Source organism: Lygodium microphyllum, chromosome 2, assembly GCF_053477565.2.
Source record: "Lygodium microphyllum isolate KBCC chromosome 2, Lygodium_microphyllum_v1.1.10, whole genome shotgun sequence".
Taxonomy (NCBI): Eukaryota; Viridiplantae; Streptophyta; class Polypodiopsida; order Schizaeales; family Lygodiaceae; genus Lygodium; species Lygodium microphyllum.
The window spans coordinates 136,179,936-136,205,029 of NC_141136.1; the positions used below are offsets into that span (position 1 = coordinate 136,179,936).

At 38.8% G+C, this 25,094-nt stretch overlaps 1 protein-coding gene across 1 annotated transcript in view; it reads right to left on the reverse strand.

Moving 5' to 3' along the window:
• Positions 1-9,852: 9,852 nt before the first annotated feature.
• The window catches only part of LOC148040363 (uncharacterized), a 30,628-nt gene continuing 15,386 nt past the window's right edge, over positions 9,853-25,094 (reverse strand). The window contains exons 2-3 of the mRNA XM_087698817.1: positions 10,872-11,744; positions 9,853-10,781 (exon numbers count right to left, since the gene is read on the reverse strand). Of these exons, the coding sequence (XP_087554943.1) occupies positions 10,305-10,781; positions 10,872-11,744 (1,350 nt within the window). The 3' untranslated portion in view covers positions 9,853-10,304. The remainder of the gene's footprint in view (positions 10,782-10,871; positions 11,745-25,094) is intronic.

Here is a 25,094-nt window from a genome sequence, read left to right on the forward strand (position 1 = left end):
TCTAGCCTAGTAATCCTCAAATAAATAAGGCTACCCACAAATTTCCAATGCATAGTGACACACTCACTCAAGTCACCCTCATGGGTAGTAAGCTTAGTATTAATATCCAAAGATATATACATAGGCTTGCATTCAGCCATATCATGCATATTCAATATATCCAACACATACTATCTCTATGACAACCAAATACTCCTTGAAGTCCTGATTATCTCTATGCCAAAAAAATAGTGTAGATCTTCCAAATCCTTCATCTCAAATTTGGTCTTGAGGGGACCCTTCACATGGTCAATCTTTGTCTCACTATCATCCACAATGATTAAATCATCCACGTATATATTAATGACCACAATATCTACATCACTCTCACAAACATACAATGCTTTGCAAAATCTAATGTTGACAAGGTATTCTGTAATCTTGTCATGCCATGCCCTGGGTGCCAGCTTTAGCCCATACGTCCTTTACCAAGCCTCCATATATAATCTAGATGACTCTCATCTACATAACCACATGGCTCCTCTACATAAACCTCCTCTTGCAACTCTCATTTAAGAAAACATTTTTTACATCCATTTGATGCATGATCCAACCCTTTGATGTAGCCATTATTATAACAAACCTTATAGTGACCATTTTAGCCATTGGAGAAAAAGTCTATTTATAATTAATACTATGATTTTGTGCATACCCTTTGGCAACTAGTTGTGCCTTATAGCGCTCAATACATCTATCTAACTTATGTTTGTTAACCTTGTAAACCCATTTGCAACCAATAGCTTTCTTACCTTCCGATAAGGGCACCAACTCCTATGTGTTATTATCCATAAGTGCAACCATTTCTTCATCCATAGCATGATCTCAATACTCCTTATCTACTACATCCTCAAAATAAGTGGGTTCCTCATTCTACACAACCTTATCCATATATGCATAGTGATGAGCTACATAGCTACCATATATCAATTGATGTGTTGGCTTTCTCACTCTACTTGACTTATGTTGACCTAGATCACTATCAAGTCCTTTAGCATCCTCTTGTGCCTTTCGCATACCAAGTGTTTTAATAAGCAATATCCCAATCTCCTCATCCAAGCTCTACTAAGAGCCATCTGAATCAGCATCAATATGAGAGACACCTAATGATACATCTATCACAATAGGTGAGTCCTCAAATTTATCTTTACCTTTTCATGACATCTATGATGTACTTGGTGGACTAACTTGTAACCTCAATCTACCACTCCAAGGTCTATCAACATAACCATAACAAGGAAACTCTTGTGGTACACCTAATGTTTATGATTACTTGCTCGTTTTTTGCACAACCATACACTCATGTTCATTAACCCCAATTGCATTCTCCACATTATTGTATCAACTACTCATTTCATCAAAAATAGCATCCTATTAACTCTCAACTCACGTGTAATAGGATTATAATATCTATATCCCTTTTGTTTAAGAGAATATCCAACGAATACATTTTTTTTAAACTCTAGGATTCAATTTACTCTGCAATTCATCAAGAATATGCACATGAGTAATACATCCAAATACTTTCAGGTGGGACTAATTTAACTTTTTACCCGTAAGTTTCTCTTTGAGTATCATACCATTTGCAGCAATAGTGGGTGTCATGCTCATAATGTATATAGTATATCCACATGTATACTACCTCTATATACCATTTTTCCATTAAAAAAATAAAAAACTCATTGGAGAGATATTCTCCCCCTCCATCCAATCTTAGGCATTTAATATGCAACCATGTCTCCTTCTCAATCAAAACCTTAAAGCTTCTAAAGTGAGTGGACACCTCAGTTTTCTCGTACATAAGGTAGACCTATACTTTCCAAGTATGATCATTAAATAAGGAAACATAATATTTGCAACCACTCAAAGTTAGACTTCTTGTGGGACCCCACACATTAGAATGTATCAATTCAAGTGGCTTTTTATATACATGCTTTTCATGTGAAAATGCATGTCTTGCTTGCTTTCCAAGTTGACATACTTCACATACTTTATGCATCCTATCAACTCTAATATTATACAAGCTATCCATAATGTGTTTTGACTATATATCTTTCAACTATTTCGCATTCACATAACCAATTCTCTTATGCCAAATTTCAATATTAGCCACCACAATACATGAACCTTGTGCAAACATTCCAACATTCATTTCAAGTAGACTAACATCAAGAGTAAACAACCTGCAAGGATGTTTCCCAATATTAGCCACCACAATACATGAACCTTGTGCAAACATTCCAGCATTCATTTCAAGTAGACTAACATCAAGAGTAAACAACCTGCAAGGATGTTTCCCTTTTCCAATCAATCTACAATCATTTTTCAGATCTTCTACATAACAACCATCAAATGTGGACAGAACCTACAATCCTTGTTATACCATCTGACAAACAAAAATTCAAATTTTTGTCATATTTGATACATGCAGCACATCAGCCAAGTATTTAGTTTTGCCATCCTAAAAATTGCTCAAAGGAATATTTCCAACACGAGTACTGAGGTGAGCTATATAATCCCCTATCTCCACATAGCCTAGAGACTCTAGAATATGCTACTCTCCATGTGAAGTCATGTGGCTAGAAGCACCGGAGTCTATATACCATAAATCATTCTTTGACGAACCATCAATAGTCATAGTACTCATAAAGTGCTACATAGAAAAACTTTTGTCATCATTGTTTTTTCTGTTGCTCGATACATAGCTACCTTGCTCCTTTTTTACATTTCTAATTTCAGCCTTCTTTTTTAAGCATTTTTTAGAAATGTGGCCTTTTTTTACCACAATGCTAACACTCCTTGCTATCACTAGAATTCTATTGCCTATTAGAATCTACAACTTGGCCTCTTTGACTCCCTCTTCCTTGATATTTTCCTCCTTTATTTTGTTGTGTATCATAATATTGACCCCATACCACCACCTTGGCCTCTACTATGATGCCCTCTACCCCTGCTAGTAGAGTAAAATATCTATTCAAACTTGTTCTTACTTTGAGAGAAAGAGAAATCCAAGCCAAGATTCTTCTACTCAAGTAGCAAAATAGAAATCGATTCTGTGAAATCATGGATATCATCCCTCATATTTATAGATGACCTAAAGCTCTTGCATTCATCTCCAAGTCCATCTAAGCATACACACACAATATCATTATCATTCACTACCACATTACTAGATCCAAGAGCTTCCACAATACTCTTGAACTTCAAGGCATAATCATTAATGGACAAGTTCAAGGCATGAAAAGATATGATGTGCACATGGAACATGATGCTATTTTTCTTTTGTATGTGCACTTTAGAGCATTTCACCTTACGTGGAAAGAGCATAAAAGCATGGTATCATAATAAACTTCCTGGATACATAGCAATTGCTTAAAAAACTTATTGACCCATGTGGAGTGGAAGAGGATCCCTAGTTGTAGGTTAGTGTGTTTATTGTTGGAGAAAAGATTGTGTGAGATTTTGAAAAGTCTCCTGGAACGATAAGTATCAAGAGAGGAGTATGTTACGATGTTTTATCTATTTCAAACGGCGCATCCTGGGGCCAATCCCTAGGGTGTAGGAGAGCTACACAAGCCACAATAGTCAATTGGGGGCACCCTTTATGTATGTGATTCGAGGTGAGATAATCATCTACGTGTGGAAAACTCCTGCTTGGAGTTGAGAGGGGTAATTAGTTGGACTACAATCCTAAATTGCATCTAAAAACACAACAATTAGAAGAGTTATTTCTAGTACCCAAATGCTCCTAGCTACAAGGCTGTGTAGGGTCATTTGGCATGTTTAGAAACATGGGATGGAGCCATTAGAGCATGTGTCAAAGGCCCATTTTAGGTCCTGTGTCAGAGGCCCATTAGAGACTGTGTCAGAGGCCCATTTTAGGTCCAACACAGATGTCATTTACCTTCTCATGTGAAGGTTAGTCACGCCAATTATCTGCAATCTAATGAGCAAAAGACCGAGATAGACAAGATTCCTTATGCATCCGTAGTGGGCAATTTGATGTATGCCATGATAGCCATTCATCCTAACATAGCATTTGCAGTGGGCATTGTGACATGATATATAGATAAACCTAGCAAACAACATTGGGATGTCATGAAGGATATCATGAGGCACCTTAACGGCACTATAGATATGCGCACATGTTATGGTGACCAGGATACAAGAGTTCTGGGGTACACTAACTCTAATTATACAGGACATGTAGACAGTGGGAAGTCCACCTCTGGCTATGTCTTCATTGCTGGAGGTGCTATTTCTTGGATGTCCAAGGTGCAAAAATGCATGGCCCCATCTACTATAGAGGCTCTCTGGTTAGGCCTTACTGATGTGGTCCCTACACTGCATTCGAATTTTATGAGTGTTATTTAGTTGGCCACCAAGAATCCGATCTTCCATGTGAAGACAAAGCATATTGAGGTGCATTCCCACTTTATCCGAGAGGTCATTAAATATAAGTCCATTGAGCTTGTCAAGATCTCAACTGACCAAAATCCTATAGATATTCTCACAAAGTCTCTTAGCAAAGTATTTTTCCTTCCTCAGGAAGCTGATGGGCATTGGATGAGATGACGTCTTTCATCATCCTATTGTACTTTATGTACAGTTGTCCTTTCTCATTTTTTTCTTGTTGTCTCCTCACTAGGGGCGCATTTGTCTTTAAGTGGGAGGTTGTTGGGGACAAAGATGCATGTGTCTAAGCGCTCTTGTACTCGTTACACTCACAATATCTACACATATGTACACTACATGTGGTGGACACCCATTATTATCACTTCATTCTTTATTCTTTCAGTGATATTTGAATAAGGGAAGGCCGGTCACACATTGTGATTGTTGGAGTTCTCACATACAATGTCTTGTTCTCTTGCTCCATCCGCCATAGCTCTTGCTTTGCTCTTGTTTCCACTTGTGTGCTTCCACTCGAGCTCTACCGTTCACCTATCTGCGATCCCTACATGCAATGCATCCACCTATGCAACATATGAATATGAATTGTTCTCCACCTTCCCCGCATCTAATACGTTATTGTGGATGTGAACATTCACCTCAATACCATGTAACAAGCCCTCGAAATCACTCTCAATTTCAGCCATCGTCACTTTTTGCCTTCCATGTCTATTTTCTTTTGCAACAAGCTGATCATATTCTCAGCAAAAGATACCCATGCAATGTGTTCCTTGGTCTCCATGGTCTTTCTCTTTCTCTCTCCAAACTCCATAGCAACACCTCTTGCAAATGCTATACTAAACCTCCCATTAATAACATTTTTCTCGTGATACATGTGGATGTACAATGTCTTCACTTAGCTCTCAGGTCATCGCGAATCAAGCAAGCCTTCACTGGACCTTTGCCATTGTAACCTTCTTTGAAGACACTCAGTCATAGGTTTGGGGGCACATCACAATCATAAAGATGGTGTGGGTTCAAGCCTTCTAAGCTCAATCTATATGCACTGTTAAATTCTTCTTTTTTAGTACAGAAGGACACTCGAGAGTTTGACCTGCTTAGTGCATCAAGTCTGCATTTATTTCTGATTTCATTGTTTTGGTTGTGTATGATAATAAGAAGCATCATGGCTATAAATAGAAGACGAAGCAAGGAAGTTGAGTAAAGTAATATTCCATGCAAGTAGGTCCCAATACACGTGAATGAGAATGTACCTGTTTAGGAGCCACACCACAAAGAGCCTCTAGAAAACAGAGCTCACAACTTGCAAGGAGACAATTGAGGACATGCAAGACCTATCAAGGGAGCTACCTGTCTCAAATTGATTACACTTGAGCCACACCACTACTCTAACATGCATGCACAAAGTTTCATGTTTCTTTCTTTTAAATCTAGAATATATTTATTATCAAATCATTTTAGTCTTATCAATGTAATACCAATTGTGGTCAATGACTATAGCCCCCTAACTACATAGGTCCCAAAGTGGTGTATGAAAAAAATAGTATCTTGAAGAGTAAAGGGAAGGGAGACATCTAATATGACTAAATTAGAGCTAGAGTTATTCATGGAAACCATTGAGCAACTGTGTTCTTTAAATAATAACATTATTCATCATGAATTAATTAAACTAAAGAAATGGGTGTAGTTCAAGATAAAGGAGACAAGAATTTTAGGCTAAATATGGATGGTTTACCTTAAGAGAAAGTGATGCTCCAAGGCTCTCTTTGTAGTATTCAATCAAGATGAGTTCACAAGATACACCACCCTCCTCCCAATTTAATGCTAGCACAAACACTAGGTGAGTTGAGTCTTCTTGAGGCCATCTAGGTAGCTATTTATTTCAAGTTGTGTATTCTCTTCACTTTTATGTTATGCTAGATGATGATAGTTAGAGACTAAAGTATGTGACCACTATAGTAAACAAAGAGAGAAATACAAGTTCAATAGATGGGGCTAAGAGATTTGATGCCAATTATTAAAGAACTAATAGATGTTAAGCCTTTATGGGTGATTCGAGGGAAAGGCTTTGTAGCAAAAGTCACATTTTTTTGTCTACTTGAGGGATCCAAAAGACAATGTGGAGTACTCATTAATCCCAAAGGTGGTCTATTGTAATATGAAATACATAGGCCTTGTTTTTGGGATCGATATACCTACCCTAGACCTATAGGTGGCCCTTTGAGGTGTTCGCAAAAATTATTCATATGGTTTTATGATTTTATTATTTCATATATTTAGAATGTATACAACACTTGAGTGATTGCGCCACCTAGGCCACTTCCTAGTGTGTAGCCTGTTGCTAAGGGTACAGACCTATCCTTGAAAGAGAAGGAAGATTCATAGAGGTCAAGCTTCTTGGTGGACATAAATATCATGTGTCCTATGAGTTCACATGCAATAGGGGGGATATGTCTTCTCAAAGAGGAATAATCTATTTTAGGAATAAGTATATCAATGTGGTTAAGTGGTTTGTTGGCATTCTAAACTCACTAAGGTAGAAAAAGGTTGATTTATTGCTACCTCTATTTGTGATAGAGAAAGTGCCTGTGCTTATGAGGGACAGAATTGCCATTTTCAATGAATCTTGCATGTTCCATGTGGGCATAGAGGGATCTCATGCAAGTAGGGGTGCATTAGACAGTTATTTTTTCGAGTTCATGTCCAAAAATTTTGAAAAATGAGAGCAAAACATGCAACATATCTCCCTTCCAACTAGATGTACTACATTTTTTTGCTAGGTTTGAACCTTGATAAAGTTTTTCGTGAGTTTATGCACCAACAAGCTTTCACAAAGGTTTAGCTATTCCAATCATGGTTGGGCTATCACTAATCATGTAAACTTAGTAATGCCCTAAGGGTTTGTGATAGTACATTTGGCAATAGCAAGGGTACAACTAGCCTTGCTTTAGCCTTAATGAGGATATGGGAATAGTATGTTTTTCAAATACTCTTTCCTCCTCCATGGAAGGGTGCGAAAATGCAAGGTACTTTGTATCAAATTTGTTAGGAGCTATGTCATAAAGGGTGTGAAAGTGTAAGCTGCATTTTCTTTGTATCAAAGCTATCAAGTGGTACCTTTTCTTTGTATTAAAATTGTCTTCTATTCAACATGCTATTGTAATTTCTAATTAGAGAGGATTGTGTGCTTCTCTTATTCTGTCCAAGACTCGATCCTTAACTCATATAACTTAGTACATGTTTTTGTCTTTGATCTTAACTAGTCTTGCAAGGATACTACAAGCATTAGGTTTTTTTAAAATCCATTGTTATGGCATTAATTAGTGGTCATTTATAAGAGCAATCATTTTGTAAAAGATCCAAGGTTATAAAGGGGCAAGTTACATTTCTCTATAGCTATATAATGATGCAAAAACTATCTTCTTTTGATTAGGCAACTGCATTTTAGGTTTCCTTCATGAAATATATCTTCAAAAAGGGAAATTATTTCTAGCCAGAGAACCATTGTGTGTTTCTATGATTATATACAATGCCTTTGTTGGGTTGCTTTACATCTATTTGCCCATACAGTTTCTCATCTATGGTTTTGCTCATTCCTTACTCCTCATTGAAAGGGAATCCTCCATTAATGTCAGATTTTAAGCCTTAATGGGTTGAAATAAGTATAAAATATTCTTCCACATCTCTTTGTAGGCAAAAGGTCCACCTTACGATCAAAATAAAGTACTTTTCTTGGAACGTATGACTTTGAGATCTCATAACCCAATCTCATTCACAAAGAAGAGTGAAATACTTGTAATATAGATTATTTGCACCTTGCCTAGAAGTACTCCTATAAACTTCCTTGTCATAACTAGATTTTGATATGAGTATGGGTACAGCGTCAATAGTAACTTCAAATATCTGGATGTGAAAAAAACACATTATTTTTTGTATATGTCTGTCTATCCCTGGGTAGGGATAAACACCATAACCTAAGTGCAAATAGGAAGCATGTGGGAAAATATGCATGTAAATTAGATATTACCAAATAAGAAGTATGTATCATGGAATAGAGTAGATACTCCTCTTTAACGAAGGGCCCATAAGTAGATTTGGTCTATTTCTATCTAGCAAAGTATTATCACATAGTTGAACCATAGCTTTCCCTGGATCCAAGAGGTGTGAAGGCATGTAGATACATGCACATAGATCAAGGAGATTTGGGGAGGGGGGCAGAATTTCTTCCCCTAGCCATCCCTCTCTCTTGGCTGTAGAGTAATTGATTCATTACTACTACTCTGTTGGCAACACTTACTAGGTTATGTTTCTGGTATTCTGTGCATTGTTACAAATCATTCCAATAGCAATACTTGGATGTGTTGATGTGAACATGGAAGGTGTGCAAACAATGGGCATTCTATTGGGAGCTTTTAGGGCACTATCAAATCCAAATTCAAGAAGGCATCTGAGCAAAGGAGGGATAGCATGGATCGGTGATAATAATTGGTCCAAATACCTAGCTCATGAATTTCTGCTCTTGTTTGAAATTTGGTGGCAGTGGAAGCTCAACAATAACTTTAATCTTGAATGCAATGATGTACATGTCTATCTTCCAAGTAGTATAACCGGGAATAATTTTATATGCTATTTAAAGATAGAGAGCTCTTTATTTTAACCTTGGGTGTAATGGTGGACACGTCTATTTTCCAAACAGTATAACAATTCATCTTATGATGCTTATGGTTGCATTGGCTGTGTGCACATTCATGGGAATCATGGTTTTCAACTTCACATAGAGAACCACCTTAAATAAACTAAACTTCCACCTAAAATCAATTTTCTCTATTGCCACAGCTGGTTAGTAGCTTCTAGCTCGCAACTTGAGACAGATCTATCAGTCAAGAAGTATCCCCAGAGCACCATAGATGCTTGCACCATCAATACCCACTACAAAGCAAAAAAAGAAAAAAAGAAAGAGCTATTGTCTTCCCCAGACTAAAGATAATTCCATTCAGACAACAATACTGAGCCACTCATTGAGATAGTAGGGTGAACTCACTCCCCCTCATTCGTAACCACTGATGCATCACCCCACTTTGACTCATATGCATGGAGCTCGTGGTTCACAAGGAGTCATTTTTGCAATTGGATTTTCTTATTCTATCGGAGTTGTGCCTTTTGGAGATTTGATATTTACACATAAGCAACTAGAACAATGACTGCTGTGAGCAGTTCATCTTTCAAGTACAAATAATAACATCACACATACATCCCATGGGGTTGGCTGGGGTGCTTCCTGATCCAGGCAACCCATATGTTGATGCCCTTACATACAATCTACAACCCCAACATTTGCACATGTTGCAATAATGCATTAGAATTTAACTAGAAGTTGAAAAAAACAGAGGCAAAGATCTGTAATGAAAAGTTCAAATGTAAATCTGAATTGCTGTGAAAAATCAATCGCTATAGTTCTCAACTCAAATGACAACTGTACAATCTTAGACTTCTACATACAACTGGCAACAAGATACAGACAGCATGTGCTCATGCTGTTTATAAGAATCTGCTGAGAAGAGTATTCACCTTCAAAGTCATATATCTTTCAGGTGCAATTTGGCATGCTGTACCAACCTGCTGTACCCTGTTAGGTTTGCAGGTGAATATCAGTTCTGGAATACCCAATTATGTAGCCACTGCTTCCAATTCACCAATAAACTCATGCAAGTTGAAGCTCTCTGCTTGGCAACTCAAAAAACTTGAAGTCAACTGCCTTCGTTAATTTTTGCACAGAATGCCTACCACAAGTATACGGTCACATTTGTTCTTACAGCTGAGAAAATGTTATCCAACTGTACATTCAACACCTCTCGTCACAGCCAGCTTCTGACAAGCTGTGCAGCAAGTAAAGACACCTTTCCACCCAATCGATCAGGATCCAGAAACAGTGTGTGGTGCACACGTTCGCCATGTTGAAAGAGGAGATCATTTTCTTGTTGGAGTCTCTTCCTGAGAGTGGGTTCTAATGTTATCAGAAAAAGCTGGGCTTCTAAATCCCTCTGTCTAGATCGAAACCCAAAATTTGAGCTACCAATTAATGTTATACTTGGAAGGGAGCCAGCATTGGGAAGGTAGATCCAAAGTCCCTTTCCATGAAATGTCCAATCCTTCTTCTTGTATTCAAACAACTCAATTCCAGATTTTGCATTTAAAATGTTGCCTTCAAATGGAAGGTAAACATTGTCCACAGATATATGTTCACGAGTCTGCTCATAAAAATTCTTTTCTAACAATGAGTAAGCTTTGGGGATTAAACCAGAAAGTCCTCGTGAACCATAGAAACCATTGGCCTGCTCCAAGAAGAACTTTTTAGCACACTATATATAATTCCTAGAAATACATGACAAAGAATAACGACATCAATAAGATTAGCAAATCACCTGAGGTGCTGCAGTTAATATTTTAAAATATTTATCTGTCGCTGCTTGTAGTAGAGCAGCCTCAAATTCTCTAGTCAAGTTGAAGTATGCAGAAGCAAAACCCACAAATGACCCAGCTGGTAGATTTGCTAACAGCCAGAGAAAACACATCTCATCTTGACAAATCCCCAAAGGTCCCATTTGCAATGTTGGGAACACCCATGTATCAGCATAACAGCCATCAAGACATAATCCACCTTGAGAGCATGTTGAGCGCGAACTTCTTGCTGAATCTTGATCCAAGGGACAAAATGAAATCCTCTCCAATGCTTCGTACAGCTCTCTGCGGAAACCAACTGGATCTGAACGAGGATCGACTTTTGCAGTGTTGCTTTGGAGCACACCTTCACTGTTAAGAAGATAAGAAAACGAAGCCACTGTTTCGACCACTTTACAGAAGTAATCAGCTAAATCCTGGCAATCCCGTAGCAATATGTATCGGTCTTGCCGGTTGGTGAAGTAAGATGCACTCAGATTTGCACCACTCATTAAAAGATTGTTGTCAAATATGTAAACCTTCATGTGGCAAACACCAACAACTTCATTTAGCCGGGCCGGTAATATCTTCTCTAGAGCCTTTGTCAAATCTGGTGTGCGATAAAGAGCAATTTTGACACGATTCTGCCAATAGCCCATCTCTTCCAGCTGTTTCCACCTGGCAGTCCTGGAAAGAAGCACATCGGTGAGCATATCTGCACTGGATTTAAACCTTGGTGAATCACTTGTGGAACAGCTACCCTCTGAGCGAGCTGGTCGTGTGGATCGCAAAGCATCAAATAGAAGTAATGCTCGAAGAGATGGTTGAGTTCTTAGAGAGTCTGCAATGACATCCAGCTGAGGTTGCACACAATGGTGAAGATACTTATGCCATGAATACTTAAGAGGTACCATTTGAACCAGATTAAATATAACCTTCTGTAACTAAAGGAAGAGCAAATGTCTCAACTACTAGCATAAGTTAACTCTTTGAAAGAACACACAACTCTAATGCAGTCAATCACCTTATAAAGATATCAAAACCACTATCAAAAATGGTGCAGGAACAATTTGTTATAAAACTAGCTTTAGGTTAGGAATGAGCTTGATGTTCACCCTTCCATTTTTCCTTCCTATCCTAATATGGCTCATTTCACGCCATGTGTGCAGGTTGGATCTATGCGGATGCTACATTGATATCAAAGTGACAATGTGTTCTTTACACCATGACATGGCAACATGCACAAAAACACTAGATGCTCATAGGACCGTAATGGTCCAAGCTTGATGGGTTTGCTTCACTCTCAAACACAGCAAATAGGACGCTCTTACAGGAGAACCAAGCATGGGGACATTGTCATGAGGACATGTATCTTTGAAACCTCACTTAACATGTGGATCAATTTTTAATCACATGATTAAGTAAATGTTGCACGTGTGAGATGCAACTAGGGTTAGAGTAAATTTACGAGCCCGGGACCCGAGAAAATCACGAGATGTCAAAGGCAAAAGTTGCTATAAGTTATGTTGCACATGTACTTGGTGGTATCCGGTGTCAATTGTTGGCCTAGGTCATTCATTTGGCCATAAGAGTCAGATGGTGACACTAGAGATGTGGCGTTTAATGGTACCTAATGCCGATCTAATGGTCAAAGATGGCACAGAGAGGCTCGGGAGTGGAAGATGCCTAACCAATTTTATTATTGGCCAATTAGATTATTTTTCTGGGCATCGAAATAATTATTAGATTAATTTTATGTAATTAAAGGCTGAAAATTAATATATAATGATGGATAATGTTTGAAAAACCATTTGGGAAGGCTGCCACTTGGCAAACTTGCCTATACATGCTGGTAAAAGGCTGAAGAAGAGGAAAAATGAGATCATTCTTGCTGTAGCAAATGTGGGATAGCTGTGAGCAGCCGTGGCCAGCCTATTTTCAGCCATTGCAGCCAATCACGAGTGAGTTTTGAGGAGACGATTGCAGATTCTGACCCTCCACAATTGGGCGATTGCATTCAGGTACGAGGTGACAGCTAATTTGGATGTCTCAGCTGTAGGCAACAGCATTTAATGCTGTTGTGGTAGGGCAGCTGCTGCATTTGACTGATTTTCAATCATTCTTCGCAACAAAACTCTGAATTTTCTCTCTCTACAGCTTTCTCTCTCATGTCCCAACCATTTCACAGCCTTGCACCGAGATCTCAGCATTTGGACCCTTGGAGGTTGAGAAATTGCAAATATCTCTGCTGTAAACCCTAATTTACAGCAGAAATTAGGGTTTAGCAATAGCCTCGAGAAACGTGACAGAAATTGGAAACTCCAAGACTTCGAGCTTTCGGGGCTGAAGGTGAATCACAGCTAAATTTAGGTCGAGGACTAGCCAGTCATTGCATTTGGGGCATTCCCATCCTCTATGAAGTAGGTGAAGGCCAACTAAGTGCATGAATCAAGAGGCAAAATAGATTGACGACTTGCTAGTCACTTTGGACAGCAAGGGGAGTTTGGATTGAGAAGGGGATCGGAAGAATCCCATTGTAAATCAACTTTTTCTTCAACAAAGCTAAAGAAATACCGAAAGGGGCACCGGTTTTTGGAGCCAAATGGGTGTGCATTATCCAAGATCAGTAGGTAAATTTGTATTTTCAAATTTGCTTTCATTGTTTGCTACTGTAATTAAGTTGTAATCAGAAATTTACCACCCATCCACGGAAGGAAGGCTGGTTTCATGGTTCCATTGCCAGGACACCATCAAATCCTTTGAATTGGTGGGCCAATGGTACTTGATTGCAACTTGGGACTATTGCATTATTGCTGAAATTGTTCTCAGCAATGAATTCAGCAAGCATGTCTTCACATGGTGACATAGGATCAAGTCATGTAGTGAAAGGAGAAATGCAAAGACTGATGTTGGGGCATGGTTCTCAGCATGGACAGCATGCTGAAAATGTGGGAAATGACCCAAATGTTGGCACTTCAATACATAAAGAGGCTGATGACCAGCAAGGGGCTGAAGAATTTGATGATAGCTTCAAGGATCGAATACGTATAGCAGCAAATATTTTTGCTGAGTTGGCAAAAGATCCCCGGTTTACTCGATTCTTGAATGCCCCAAAAAAGGACAACAAAGGCAAAGAGAAGAAGACACCTTCTATAGCTTCAAGACAGCCACAAGAACCGAAGGAAATGCCTAAGCCTTCTTTAGAAGAGCCCGAAATGCCTAATGAGCACAAACAGTTGGTATCCGTAGCGCAGCAAGTGCAAATGCATGGCCAACTTGGTAGTGCCAATCCATGGGAACATGGGCAGCAAGGCAATTATGCCCATGCAAGTATGGGACAGCAAGGATACTTTGGTGGTGGTGATACCATTTTTCATGCTATGGTTGGACAGGCACTGCATACAGGAATGTCTGGCACAAATCCCTATGGTATGCAACAGCCAATGCATAGCTCACAACACACAATGTATCCGAGTAATGCAAGTGGAATGCCTAATCCCATGTACGGCAGCATAGGCATGATGCTTGGGGCACAAAGCGGGCCATATAGATATGTATTGGCACCCCCAGGGACTGTTGGAGCACAAGGATTTAGTGTTGGTCATGTAGGTGCTTCAAATAGTGCTGGTTTTTATGCAAATACAGCCATGCACCCTTTTTGCAGCAGCCCATTTATGATAACTTGACTTTTTATGCAGCTGTGTTTAAGTATCATGGTATGCCAGAGTCGATCATTAGTGATCGTGACCCACGGATAGCAAGTTTGTTTTGGAAAGGATTGTTTGAGAACATGGACACAACGCTGAAATTCTCTTCATCCTTCCATCCACAAATTGATGGTCAGTTTGAGGAGGCAAATTCCACAGTCTTAGATCTTTTGAAGTGCTATGTATCAAACCACAAAGCACAATGGAAACAGCATTTGCCATCGGTTGAGTTTGCATACAACACCACATTGCATAGTTCCACTAGTAAGGCTCCTTTTGAGGTGATAGAGGGTGGTAAGAAAGTACCCCCTATTTTCCACACAAAAGATAAGATCTTTGAGACTAATCACTATGTGGAAAGCATGGATGCAGCTTATCAGAAGGTTAAGTATGTGCTTCAAAGATCACAAGATAAGCAAAAGAGAGCAACTGATTTGCACTTGGCAGAGGGCAATTATGTATTGCTGCGATTTGAAAAGGCACGACTGAAAAAGATGAAGGGCAAAGAGCGATTGTATCCAAAGCTGTCTATAAGATACTATGGGCCATTTCAAGTGTTGGAGAGGATTAGTAATGCGTGCTATATTCTGAAATTGCCTCCACACTAGCAGGTACACATGCCTTTCATGTGAGCTTGTTTAGACCTTTTCATGAAGATGTGCCAAAGGATGTATCTACTGAAATTCAGCCAGAGGTTGAAGAGCTCGATAAAATACTCGTACCAGAGCAGATTTTGGCACACAAAGAGAGGAAGATCAAGGGTAAGGGTTCCAGAAGATACATGGTGAAGTTTCAGAATTATTCACCAATGGATGCCAAATGGATGGAGAAGAATGACTTGGTAGACCATCCTCAGTTGTTGCAGCTTTACCTTGATGCTTTCCAGTTAGAGCCGACTTTGGTTCAGGCTCAATCAGGTTCGGCAAAGTAGAGGTCCAGAGTATTACCTGATGCTTGTGAGGGAGCTAGCATCTCCGCTCCTCAGTAATGGACAACTATAGAAGTAGTGGATCTCGAATGTATTCAACATACATTCAGAGTACTATAGTTGAACAGTATGTTTGCCAGGAGATCACTATTCAATGTACTAGTCACTATGTTTGGTATACATATAGGTATGGTTTTCACTGTAGCTTTGAAACTGTACATTTGCATCCGTTATGCTCGGTGTGTAATCACTTATGCTTGGTATGACATTGGTTATGCTTGGTGTAGCATCAGTTAATGATCATCAGGGGCTGATTATCAAATGTTGGTTTTAAACGTATAATCATTAATATTCAGTGGTATCCAACTGGTGTTGTGGACAGCAACATGTCTTATGATGCCATTGATGTTTCAGCCATGGTTTATGCTTGGTTTTCGCTATACTATGGTTTGGTTTTGCCAGTGAGTTAAGCTCATGAGAAACGGATATGTCACATGATAATCTGGCAATGTTTTTGGGATTCTTTGTGAGTTTTATCTTATGTTATGTTGGTTGGTAATTTTCAGCATATGTTGGGCATATGGAATGGTTGAACAGCAGTGCACAATGTTGTGTTGACTGTGATGCCCTATGGAAATTCTAGTATAGTACTTTGCTTTTGATGCATTTGGCAGTGCAATTGAGGACAATTGTAAGGATTTCAAGGGGGAGGGCTATCATGAGGACATTTATTTTTTAAACCTCACTTAACATGTGGATTAATTTTTAATTACATGATTAAGTAAATGTTGCACATGTGAGGTACAACTGAGGTTGGAGTAAATTTACGAGCCCGGGACCCGAGAAAATCACGAGATGTCAAAGGCAAAAGTTGCTATAAGTTTTGTTGCACATGTACTTGGTGGTTTTCGGTGTCAATTGTTGGCCTAGGTCATTCATTTGGCCATAAGTGCCAGATGGTGACACGAGAGATACGGCATTTAATGATACCTAACACCGATCTAATGGTCAAAGATGGCACAAAGAGACTCGAGAGTGGAAGATGCCTAGCCAATTTAATTATTAGCCAGTTAGATTATTTTTTTGGGTATTGAAATAATTATTAGATTAATTTCTGTAATTAAAGGCTGAAATTTAATATATAATGATGGATAATGTTTGAAAAACCATTTGGGAAGGCTGCCACTTGGCAAACTTGCCCATACACGCTGGTAAAAGGCTGAAGAAGAGGAAAAACGAGATCATTCTTACTGTAGCGAATGTCGAATAGCTATGAGTAGCCATGGCCAGCCTATTTTCAGCCATTGCAGCCAGTCACGAGTGAGTTTTGAGGAGGCGATTGCAGATTCCGACCCTCCACAGTTGGGCGATTGCATTCAGGTACAAGGTGACAGCTGATTTGGATATCTCAGCTATAGGCAACAGCATTTAATGCTGTTGTGGTAGGGCAGCTGCTGCATTTGACTGATTTTCAATCATTCTTCGCAACAAAACTCTGAATTTTCTCTCTCTACAGCTCTCTCTCTCATGTCCCAACCATTTCACAGCCTTGCACCGAGATCTCAGCATTTGGACCCTTGGAGGCTGAGAAATTGCAAATATCTTTGTTGCAAACCCTAATTTACAGCAGAAATTAGGGTTTAGCAGTAGCCTCAAGATGCATGACAGAAATTGGAAGCTCCAAGACTTGGATTTTTCAGGGCTGAAGGTGAATTACATCTAAATTCACGTGGAGGACTAGCTAGCCATTGAATTTGGGGCATTTCCATCCTCTATGAAGTGGATGAAGGCCAATTAAGTGCGTGTGAATCAAGGGGCAAAATAGATTGAAGACTTGCTGGTCACTTTGGACAGCAAGGGGAGTTTGGATTGCCGAAGGAGATCGGGAGAATCCCATTGTAAATCAACTTCTTCTTCAATAAAGCTAAAGAAATACCGAAAGGAGTGTCACTTTTTGGGGCCAATCGGGTGTGCAATGTCCAAGATCAGTAGGTAAATTTGTATTTTCAGATTTGCATTTATTGTTTGCTGCTGTAATTAAGTTGTAATCAGGGATTTACCACCCATCCACAAAAGGAAGGCTAGTTTCAAGACACATGCAAATAGATAGTGAGTAGGGCAAAAGAAATCTTAGCCAACACTTGTGTAGAAAAGGTTGACACTGACTACCACCTCATGATTGCATACAAAGCCGCGCAATCATGTTCGTGGAGAAGTCTCAAGAGAGTTGTGAGAGCTGAGAGGATTGCATACAAAGCCTCAGAATCAAGTGCATGAAAGATGTCCAAGGGAGCTGCCACTATAGGGCCATGGAAGTCTATCCTCACAATTGAAGCTTCACCTCATATCCTTCCATCTCCTGTGGAGTCTGGCTGCCCATCACAATTGCCCAATTTATTAGACAAGTGTGAAGAGTGTCCTCTGAATGGTTAGTTGGATTAGTAAGTCTCGTGGCTCAGCCTCTAGGCTTCTCTGGACCAAGCCATGAGGATAAGGCATTCTCCTTGTGTAAAGCTTGTTGTAGGCTCAGGCAAGCTCCTCATTGATGGTATCATCAAATGGACAAATTCATTAAGGACTACTCCTTCCATCCCTCTCCTTATGATTTGAACCTTGACATTCACCACTATTCAAAGGGGATTTACTAAGTGCTGCTCTATGTTAATTATCTAGTTATCAAGTGTTCAAACTCTTCCATAATCTCTTTCATTAAGGTACAGCTTAAATCCACATTTCAAATGACTACGACATTGGTACATCGTTTCAAGATCTGCCTTGCAACCCTAAATACCATCTCCTCCTCCATCAAATTGGGATGAAGACAACTATAAGTAGTCCTCGATTGAGATTGTGAATGCCCAAGCATACTCAACTCTCCTTCATGCATCTCTAAGAAAGTCCTTCCAACAGTTACCTCCTACATGACATCTTCAAAGATGTGGGATGTCATAGCACAATACAAAAAGAATTTATATCATTTCTATTATTTTGTATATTTAATTGTTTATTCAATCTGCAGTTACTAGATATAAAGAAAAGTGCATTAGAGCTAACCACTAATAAGAGGTCACAGGTTATGGTAGACCCACGCAGTGGGTTAAAGAAAAATACATATTTTCACCTATATGACCGAATTGGGGACCTATGATCGGAACTCAACCATATAAAGGTCAAGCATACACACACAGAGGATTAATGCCTTGAAGTATGGGCTAAATCCGCCAAAACAAACAATTACAAACAACCAGATGGCATGATCATGAAATGTTTGTACAACGTGCATGTATCAGCTAAAAAATTAAATTGCATGCATCTTTGCATAGAAAACTCGTGCAAAGATTTTAGCATTGTTTTCATAATATACTTGTAAAGAACTTTCGCATGACACCCATATTGGGAGATCCCTAAATTTTAGGAAATTTGTAAATTTTAGGAGATCCCTAAAATTTAGGACCCTAGGATTGACCTAAAAATACTAGTCCTAAAAAATAGGGATGACATTCTAAACATAGTAAGTTTCGTGTTCTACTAGTGCTTATTAAATTTAGCTATTTCTATTCTTGACTATTCAGCCCAAAATGGAAGGCCGTAGACAAGGGACAGGACACTCGTCACACAAGCTTCCAAGTGTCCTACCACTTGTCACAACTCACAACATGTGGCTAGACACTTGTCTTGTGCTACTCCTGAAACCTCCCCCTAGGATCCAACCTGCACACAAGACTCGACACAAGCCATATCCACAAATAAAAGGGACTAGACATCAAACTCATCTCCTAACCATAGAGCCTTACAGGCTTACCCCCGAGCTTGGGAGCTAGCAACACTCCAGATCATGACCACATCTCAAGGGTTGGCATCCCATACCACCAATCCACACCATCCCGATGTACAAATGCGTCAACCAATGGGCCAAGAGTCCAAGAGTAGTGATCAAACAATGGATGTGCACAACAGGGCCTTGAGTTTTATAAATAGGACTTAATTGCCCTAGCTCCGAAGTGCACTTTAGTGCGTTCATTCTAAGTCACTTCTTGATCACTATGACCAATATTACTAACCCCCAACCATATGTCCAAGGATGCAACAACTCCGATTTCCCTTTTTGCACTAGCTCTCCCTTTCCTCCTATAAAAAGAACTCGTTTTAGGAGGCTACCCTTCCACTTAGTCTATCCTTGTTTTTGCAAATTCTCCATCAACTCCTGCAATTCTCCTACTACTATCTACATCCCTCCATTGGCAGATACCAATATGTGGTGCTGCTAGCTTGTGCTCAGCTCCGGACAATGTCCACACTATCTAGATTGCTACATTTACTACCGGCAACTCTTCTATGGCCTATCCATGCAATCTTGCAGCAGTTGCCACATCATCTAGGCCTCTAAACAATTGCATTCGCTATAGATAGCTCTTCTCCAGTGTCTCCATGCAGCTGCCTACTTCCCATTTCTTGCATGTCTACTATGGATTCAAATGTATGGTACTTTGACAATGGTACCCCTAAGCATATCACTTCTCAATGAGCCTATTCACTTCTATTGAGTCTACCCCTAAAGGCAATACTATCACATCTAATAATTAACTCCTCTCACCTTGTCAAAGAAGTTGGGAAATTTGTATTGACTACTACTGATAGTAGTACTTTCACACTTACAGTGTCACCAAAATGAGAAATGAACTTAATGATTTAATTAAACTTCACAGAGTTTTTAAATTAAAATTAACTTTAAATCTGGTACCCCCAACTCTTGGCATAGTGACTATTGCACTAGCAGTGAAGATTTGACATTGATGATATAATGGACAAGAATACAAAGGTAAACGTAACAAGGTGCAATGTGAAACTTTCATTTTACTAAAATTTTACACCTTCAAATTGAGTTAGATTAAAAGTTTCACCCAATAAGCAACTCACTTAGGGCACTCAAGATATAAAGTAAACCCTTAGCTTAAGTTTAGTATCATGAGTAGCTCACTTATGATTAATGACCAAGTCATTAATTAGCCCTTAATCAAAAATGTGATCTAATTAAAAAATAGCTAGTTAGACATTTGGAAAGCTTATCTTGGCTATTTGGGACTCCTCTCTCATTTTTTAAAGCATCCCAAGATTAGAGTAAGCCATTCTTCTACTCTTTGCTATAGAAATTGCAGGTTTCAACCACGGAATATGAGTTGCCAACATGAATGGAGTGTAGACAATAGCCAATCTTCTCCTATTGGCATGGGAAATCCATTGGGCAACTTTGTAACTCCGTTTATAGGAAGATATATTGCTGTTTTTGAACTAAAATATCCAGAAAAGAAGTTACTACATCACTACAGGCTGAGATCATTTCTTCTCCTCTGAGATCTCAAGCCTAGGGTGTTTTTTGGAAAAGTTTGTCACAAAGAAAGTGACATTCTCACAATTTCATCACAAGAAATCTCTCTGTCTGTCAAAGGAACAATATGGAATTGTGTGAAAACTATGCACAACAATTATCTAGGCAAATGCTCTACGATATTGGGTTAAAATACTGGCTATAATTTTTAGGATTTGGCTAGCTGAAGTATTCATTCACATTTTTGAATTCTCTAAAGTTGGTTGAAGGCCAACGTTGAAGATGACAAGATCATTGTGCACCCATGGATTAGTTACGTTATGAAAAATCATTGAAATATAGTCATTTGTAACCAATTTCGAGCATGCATTAGTAACCTAAAGAAATACCTTAATAGGCGCCAAGCTTTCGAGCCAACAAGTGTCATATGTGGTGCACTCTAGCTCCAATTATATAGGAATTTTTGTTGTTGAATTTACTACTAAGCTGAATTAAGTATTTGCTAAAATGTGCTCTATTGCCCTTGGGCTTTCAAAGGCTGATTCATACATATACTTTGTATGTATCAAAGATCAAGAAGATTTTGTAATCAGTTTTTGTACTTATTATAATCGGCTTGATTGTGAAGTTTATTGATGATATATGTACAGTTCATGATCTCTCACGTGTTGATATAATTATTGAATCTAGTTCATGATTGTACAAGCTCAATAGTTATGGTAGATGTGTGAAAGTCATGGCATGTGCAGTTGTAAAGTCACAAGCTATTTCAAATGCAAAACTTTGGCTTACACGTTTTGGCCGTCTGAAACTTTGTTACAAAAATCTAATATGGTATCTTTATTGCCTACTCTTAAGGTACCTACAAAACACATTTATAGAGAGCTACTAGTAAATTATACCTTGTACAGATGGTATTTGTGGTTCAATATAAACACTCTTTTGGTAACTATCTATACTTCGTGACTTTCATTGATGACTACTCTAGGCATGCATAGATATATGGTTTGAAAGCAAAGTCCAAAGTGTTTTTGTGCTTCAAGGAGTTTATAAGCATCGCTGAAAATTTGTAAGGATGTAAAGTGGACTGCAACCAACCTTCCTCCTCAGATAGGTGGTAAATAACTTGATTAAGCACTATTTATAGCAATTAACGGATTCACAAAACTGAAATGCACACTTTACCATATAATCTTGGACATTGGACACCTTGTTGGCCCCAAAACTGGCGGCCCTTTCGGTATTTATTTAACATAATTGAAGAAGAAGTTGATGTACAATGGGATTCTCCCAATCCCTTTCGGTGTTCCAACTCCCCTTGCTGTCCAAAATGACCAACAAATCTTCAACCTGATTTGCCCCTTGATTCAGGCAATCAATTGGCCTTCACCCGCTTTGATGGAGATGGAAAATGCCCCAAATTCAATGATTTGCTGGTCCCTCTACTTGAACAGGCTAAAAACAGCTTCAGCCCTCATGAATCTAAGTCTTAGAGCTTCCAATTTTTTGCACACTTCCCGAGGCTCCTTCTAAAACCTAATTTCTACTGCAGATTAGTATTTACAACAGAGAAATCTGAAATTTCTTAGCTTCTGGTGATCTCAACATTGTAATCTTCGGAGCAAGGCTGGGAGATGAGAGAGACTGTTAAGGAGAGAGAGAATTCAGACTTTCTTCACGAAGAACTAAAGAAAATCTGTCATTTACTACTGCTGCCCTGTCTCAACAACTTGTAGATGCAAAGAACTAAAGAATATCAGTCATTTACTGCTACTACTCTGTCAATTGCTTGTAGATGCTGTGACCTGCTTTTGATTGGTCTTCTCTTGTCCCTGGCTACCTCAGAAGGTCCTCCAATGGCTGCAAATCAGACCAGCAACATCTCTTCTCTCTCTCTTGTAAGCTAAACACACTAAAAACGCCTCTCTCTGGCCTCTAAAGACGTTTTTTAGTCTTGCATAGGCATTTTTTACAAGTAGCAACCTTCCCAAATAGTTTTTCCAGGATTATTCATAATTAAATATTAATTTTTAATCTTTAAATACTGAAAATTAATCTAATAATTATTTCAGTGCCCTGAAAAATAATTTGACTAGACAATAATTAAATTTGCTAGGCAACTTCCATTTCCCAGTGTCTTTGTGCCATCTTTGACCATCAGATTGTCGTTAGGTACCATTAGACGTCACTTCCCTATTGTCACCAACTAACACTTATGGCCAAATGAATGGCCTAGGCCAACAACTGGCACTAGGTACCATCAAGTATCTATGTGACATAGCTTATAGCAACTTTTGCCTTTGACATCCCGTGATTTTCTCGGGTCCCAAGCTCGTAAATTTACTTTAACCCCAGTTACACCTCACACGTGCAATATTTACTTAACCATGTGATTAAAAATTAATCCACATGTTAAGTGAGGTTTCAAAAATACATGTTCTCATGACAGCCCTCCCACTTAAAATCCTTGCAATCGTCCTCAATTGCACTGCCAAATGCATCAAAAGCAAAATACTGAATTGGAATTTCCATCAAGCATCATAGTTAACACAACATTGCGCATTGTTGCTCAACCATTCCATATACCTAACATATGCTGAAAATTACCAACAATCATAACATAGCATAAGACTCACAAAGAATCTCAAAGACATTGCCAGATTATCATGTGACTTGTCTATTTCTCATGAGCTCAACTCATCTAGCAAAACCAAACCATAGCATAGCATAACCAAGTATAAACCATAGCTAAAACATCAATGGCATCATAACATATAATGTAGCCCATGAAACCAGATGTAAACCATTGAAAACTGAGCATAATCTGATCATAAATTGATCACTTGCTGATCTGAGAACTGATCACAAACTGATGCAAATGTGAACCCAAACTAATCACAAATTCATTGCAAAATTGACCAGCAATCAATGCAAAAACTGATACAAAACTAATCCCAAAAGTGAACATAAACGGTTCTCAAGTTGATCAAAAACTGAGTTGAAACTGATCAGAATTTGTCTCAAAATTGAGGCAACTTCCATGCTAAATTCATCATAAGTTGATGCATAAGTATAGTTTCAATGCTCGGGTGAAACTTATACTCATCTGCATATATCTTACAGTGACTAGTACACTAAGTAGTGACCTCATAGCAAACATACTGTCAGCGCACTACCTTAGATGCATGTTGAATACATCTAAGATCCACTACATATGAGAGTTGTCCATAACTAAAGGAGTGGAAGTGCTACCTCCCCCTTGAGCATCAAGCAATACTCTGGACCCTTGCTCTGCTGAAACCGGTCTTACTCACATAAAGTGGTAGTTCCTTCAATTAATACATGGTCTTTTCTCTTACACACACAAACAGAGACCTCACTCCCTCGCTCAACACCAGATTGGCCCCGAAGACCAGCGCCCCTCTCGGTATTTCTTTATCAATTAAAATATGAAAAGTTACAAAAATGAAATGTTTCAAAATAGATAACTTGCGAATAGTTGGTTTTCATCTTTTCTAAGTAAATCCCAACTACATAAGGACAGTACAACATGACTAGAACAACATCCCTTTTAGGAAAGCATTTTCTGGACCATAACTCAATAATTCATGTGCAGAATTGCATTCTGCAGAATTTGTATTTATTGTTCTTACTATCCAGCATATCCCTTTTAGAAAATAATTTTTTGTGACCATAACTCAATGATTCATGTGCAGAATTGTAGTCTGCAGAACTATGTATTTATTGTTATTACTGTCTAGCATATCCAAAACAACGTCCCTTTTAGGAAAGCATTTTCTATGACCATAACTCAATGATTCATGTGCAGAATTGCAATCTGCAGAACTCTATATTTATTGTTTTTACTGTCCAGCATATCCAGAACAACATCTCTTCTACCCTGGCATCATTCCAGCAGTAAAACAGTCCCACAAGCAGCACTAAATCAAAGCTGAAAACCCCTGTTCCTGTGTGGCATAGACATCACTTTCTTTAGTTCCTGCATTGGAGAAGCCAACAGTTGCTCCTGAACCTAGACAATGAGGCTCTTGCCTTAGCAAAAGTGAAAAGAAAACAAAGAACAGTACCTTCGATGGAATCAGCCCATCATGCAAAGCATTTCCTCTGAGAATAGAGAGAGAGTTGACCAGAGGGAGCAAGCTCTACCTCCGTACATGAGACAGAGACAAAGAAGTACTCTCCATAGCTGATGAACTTGCAACAATATGCCCTAAGCTCCTCAAAA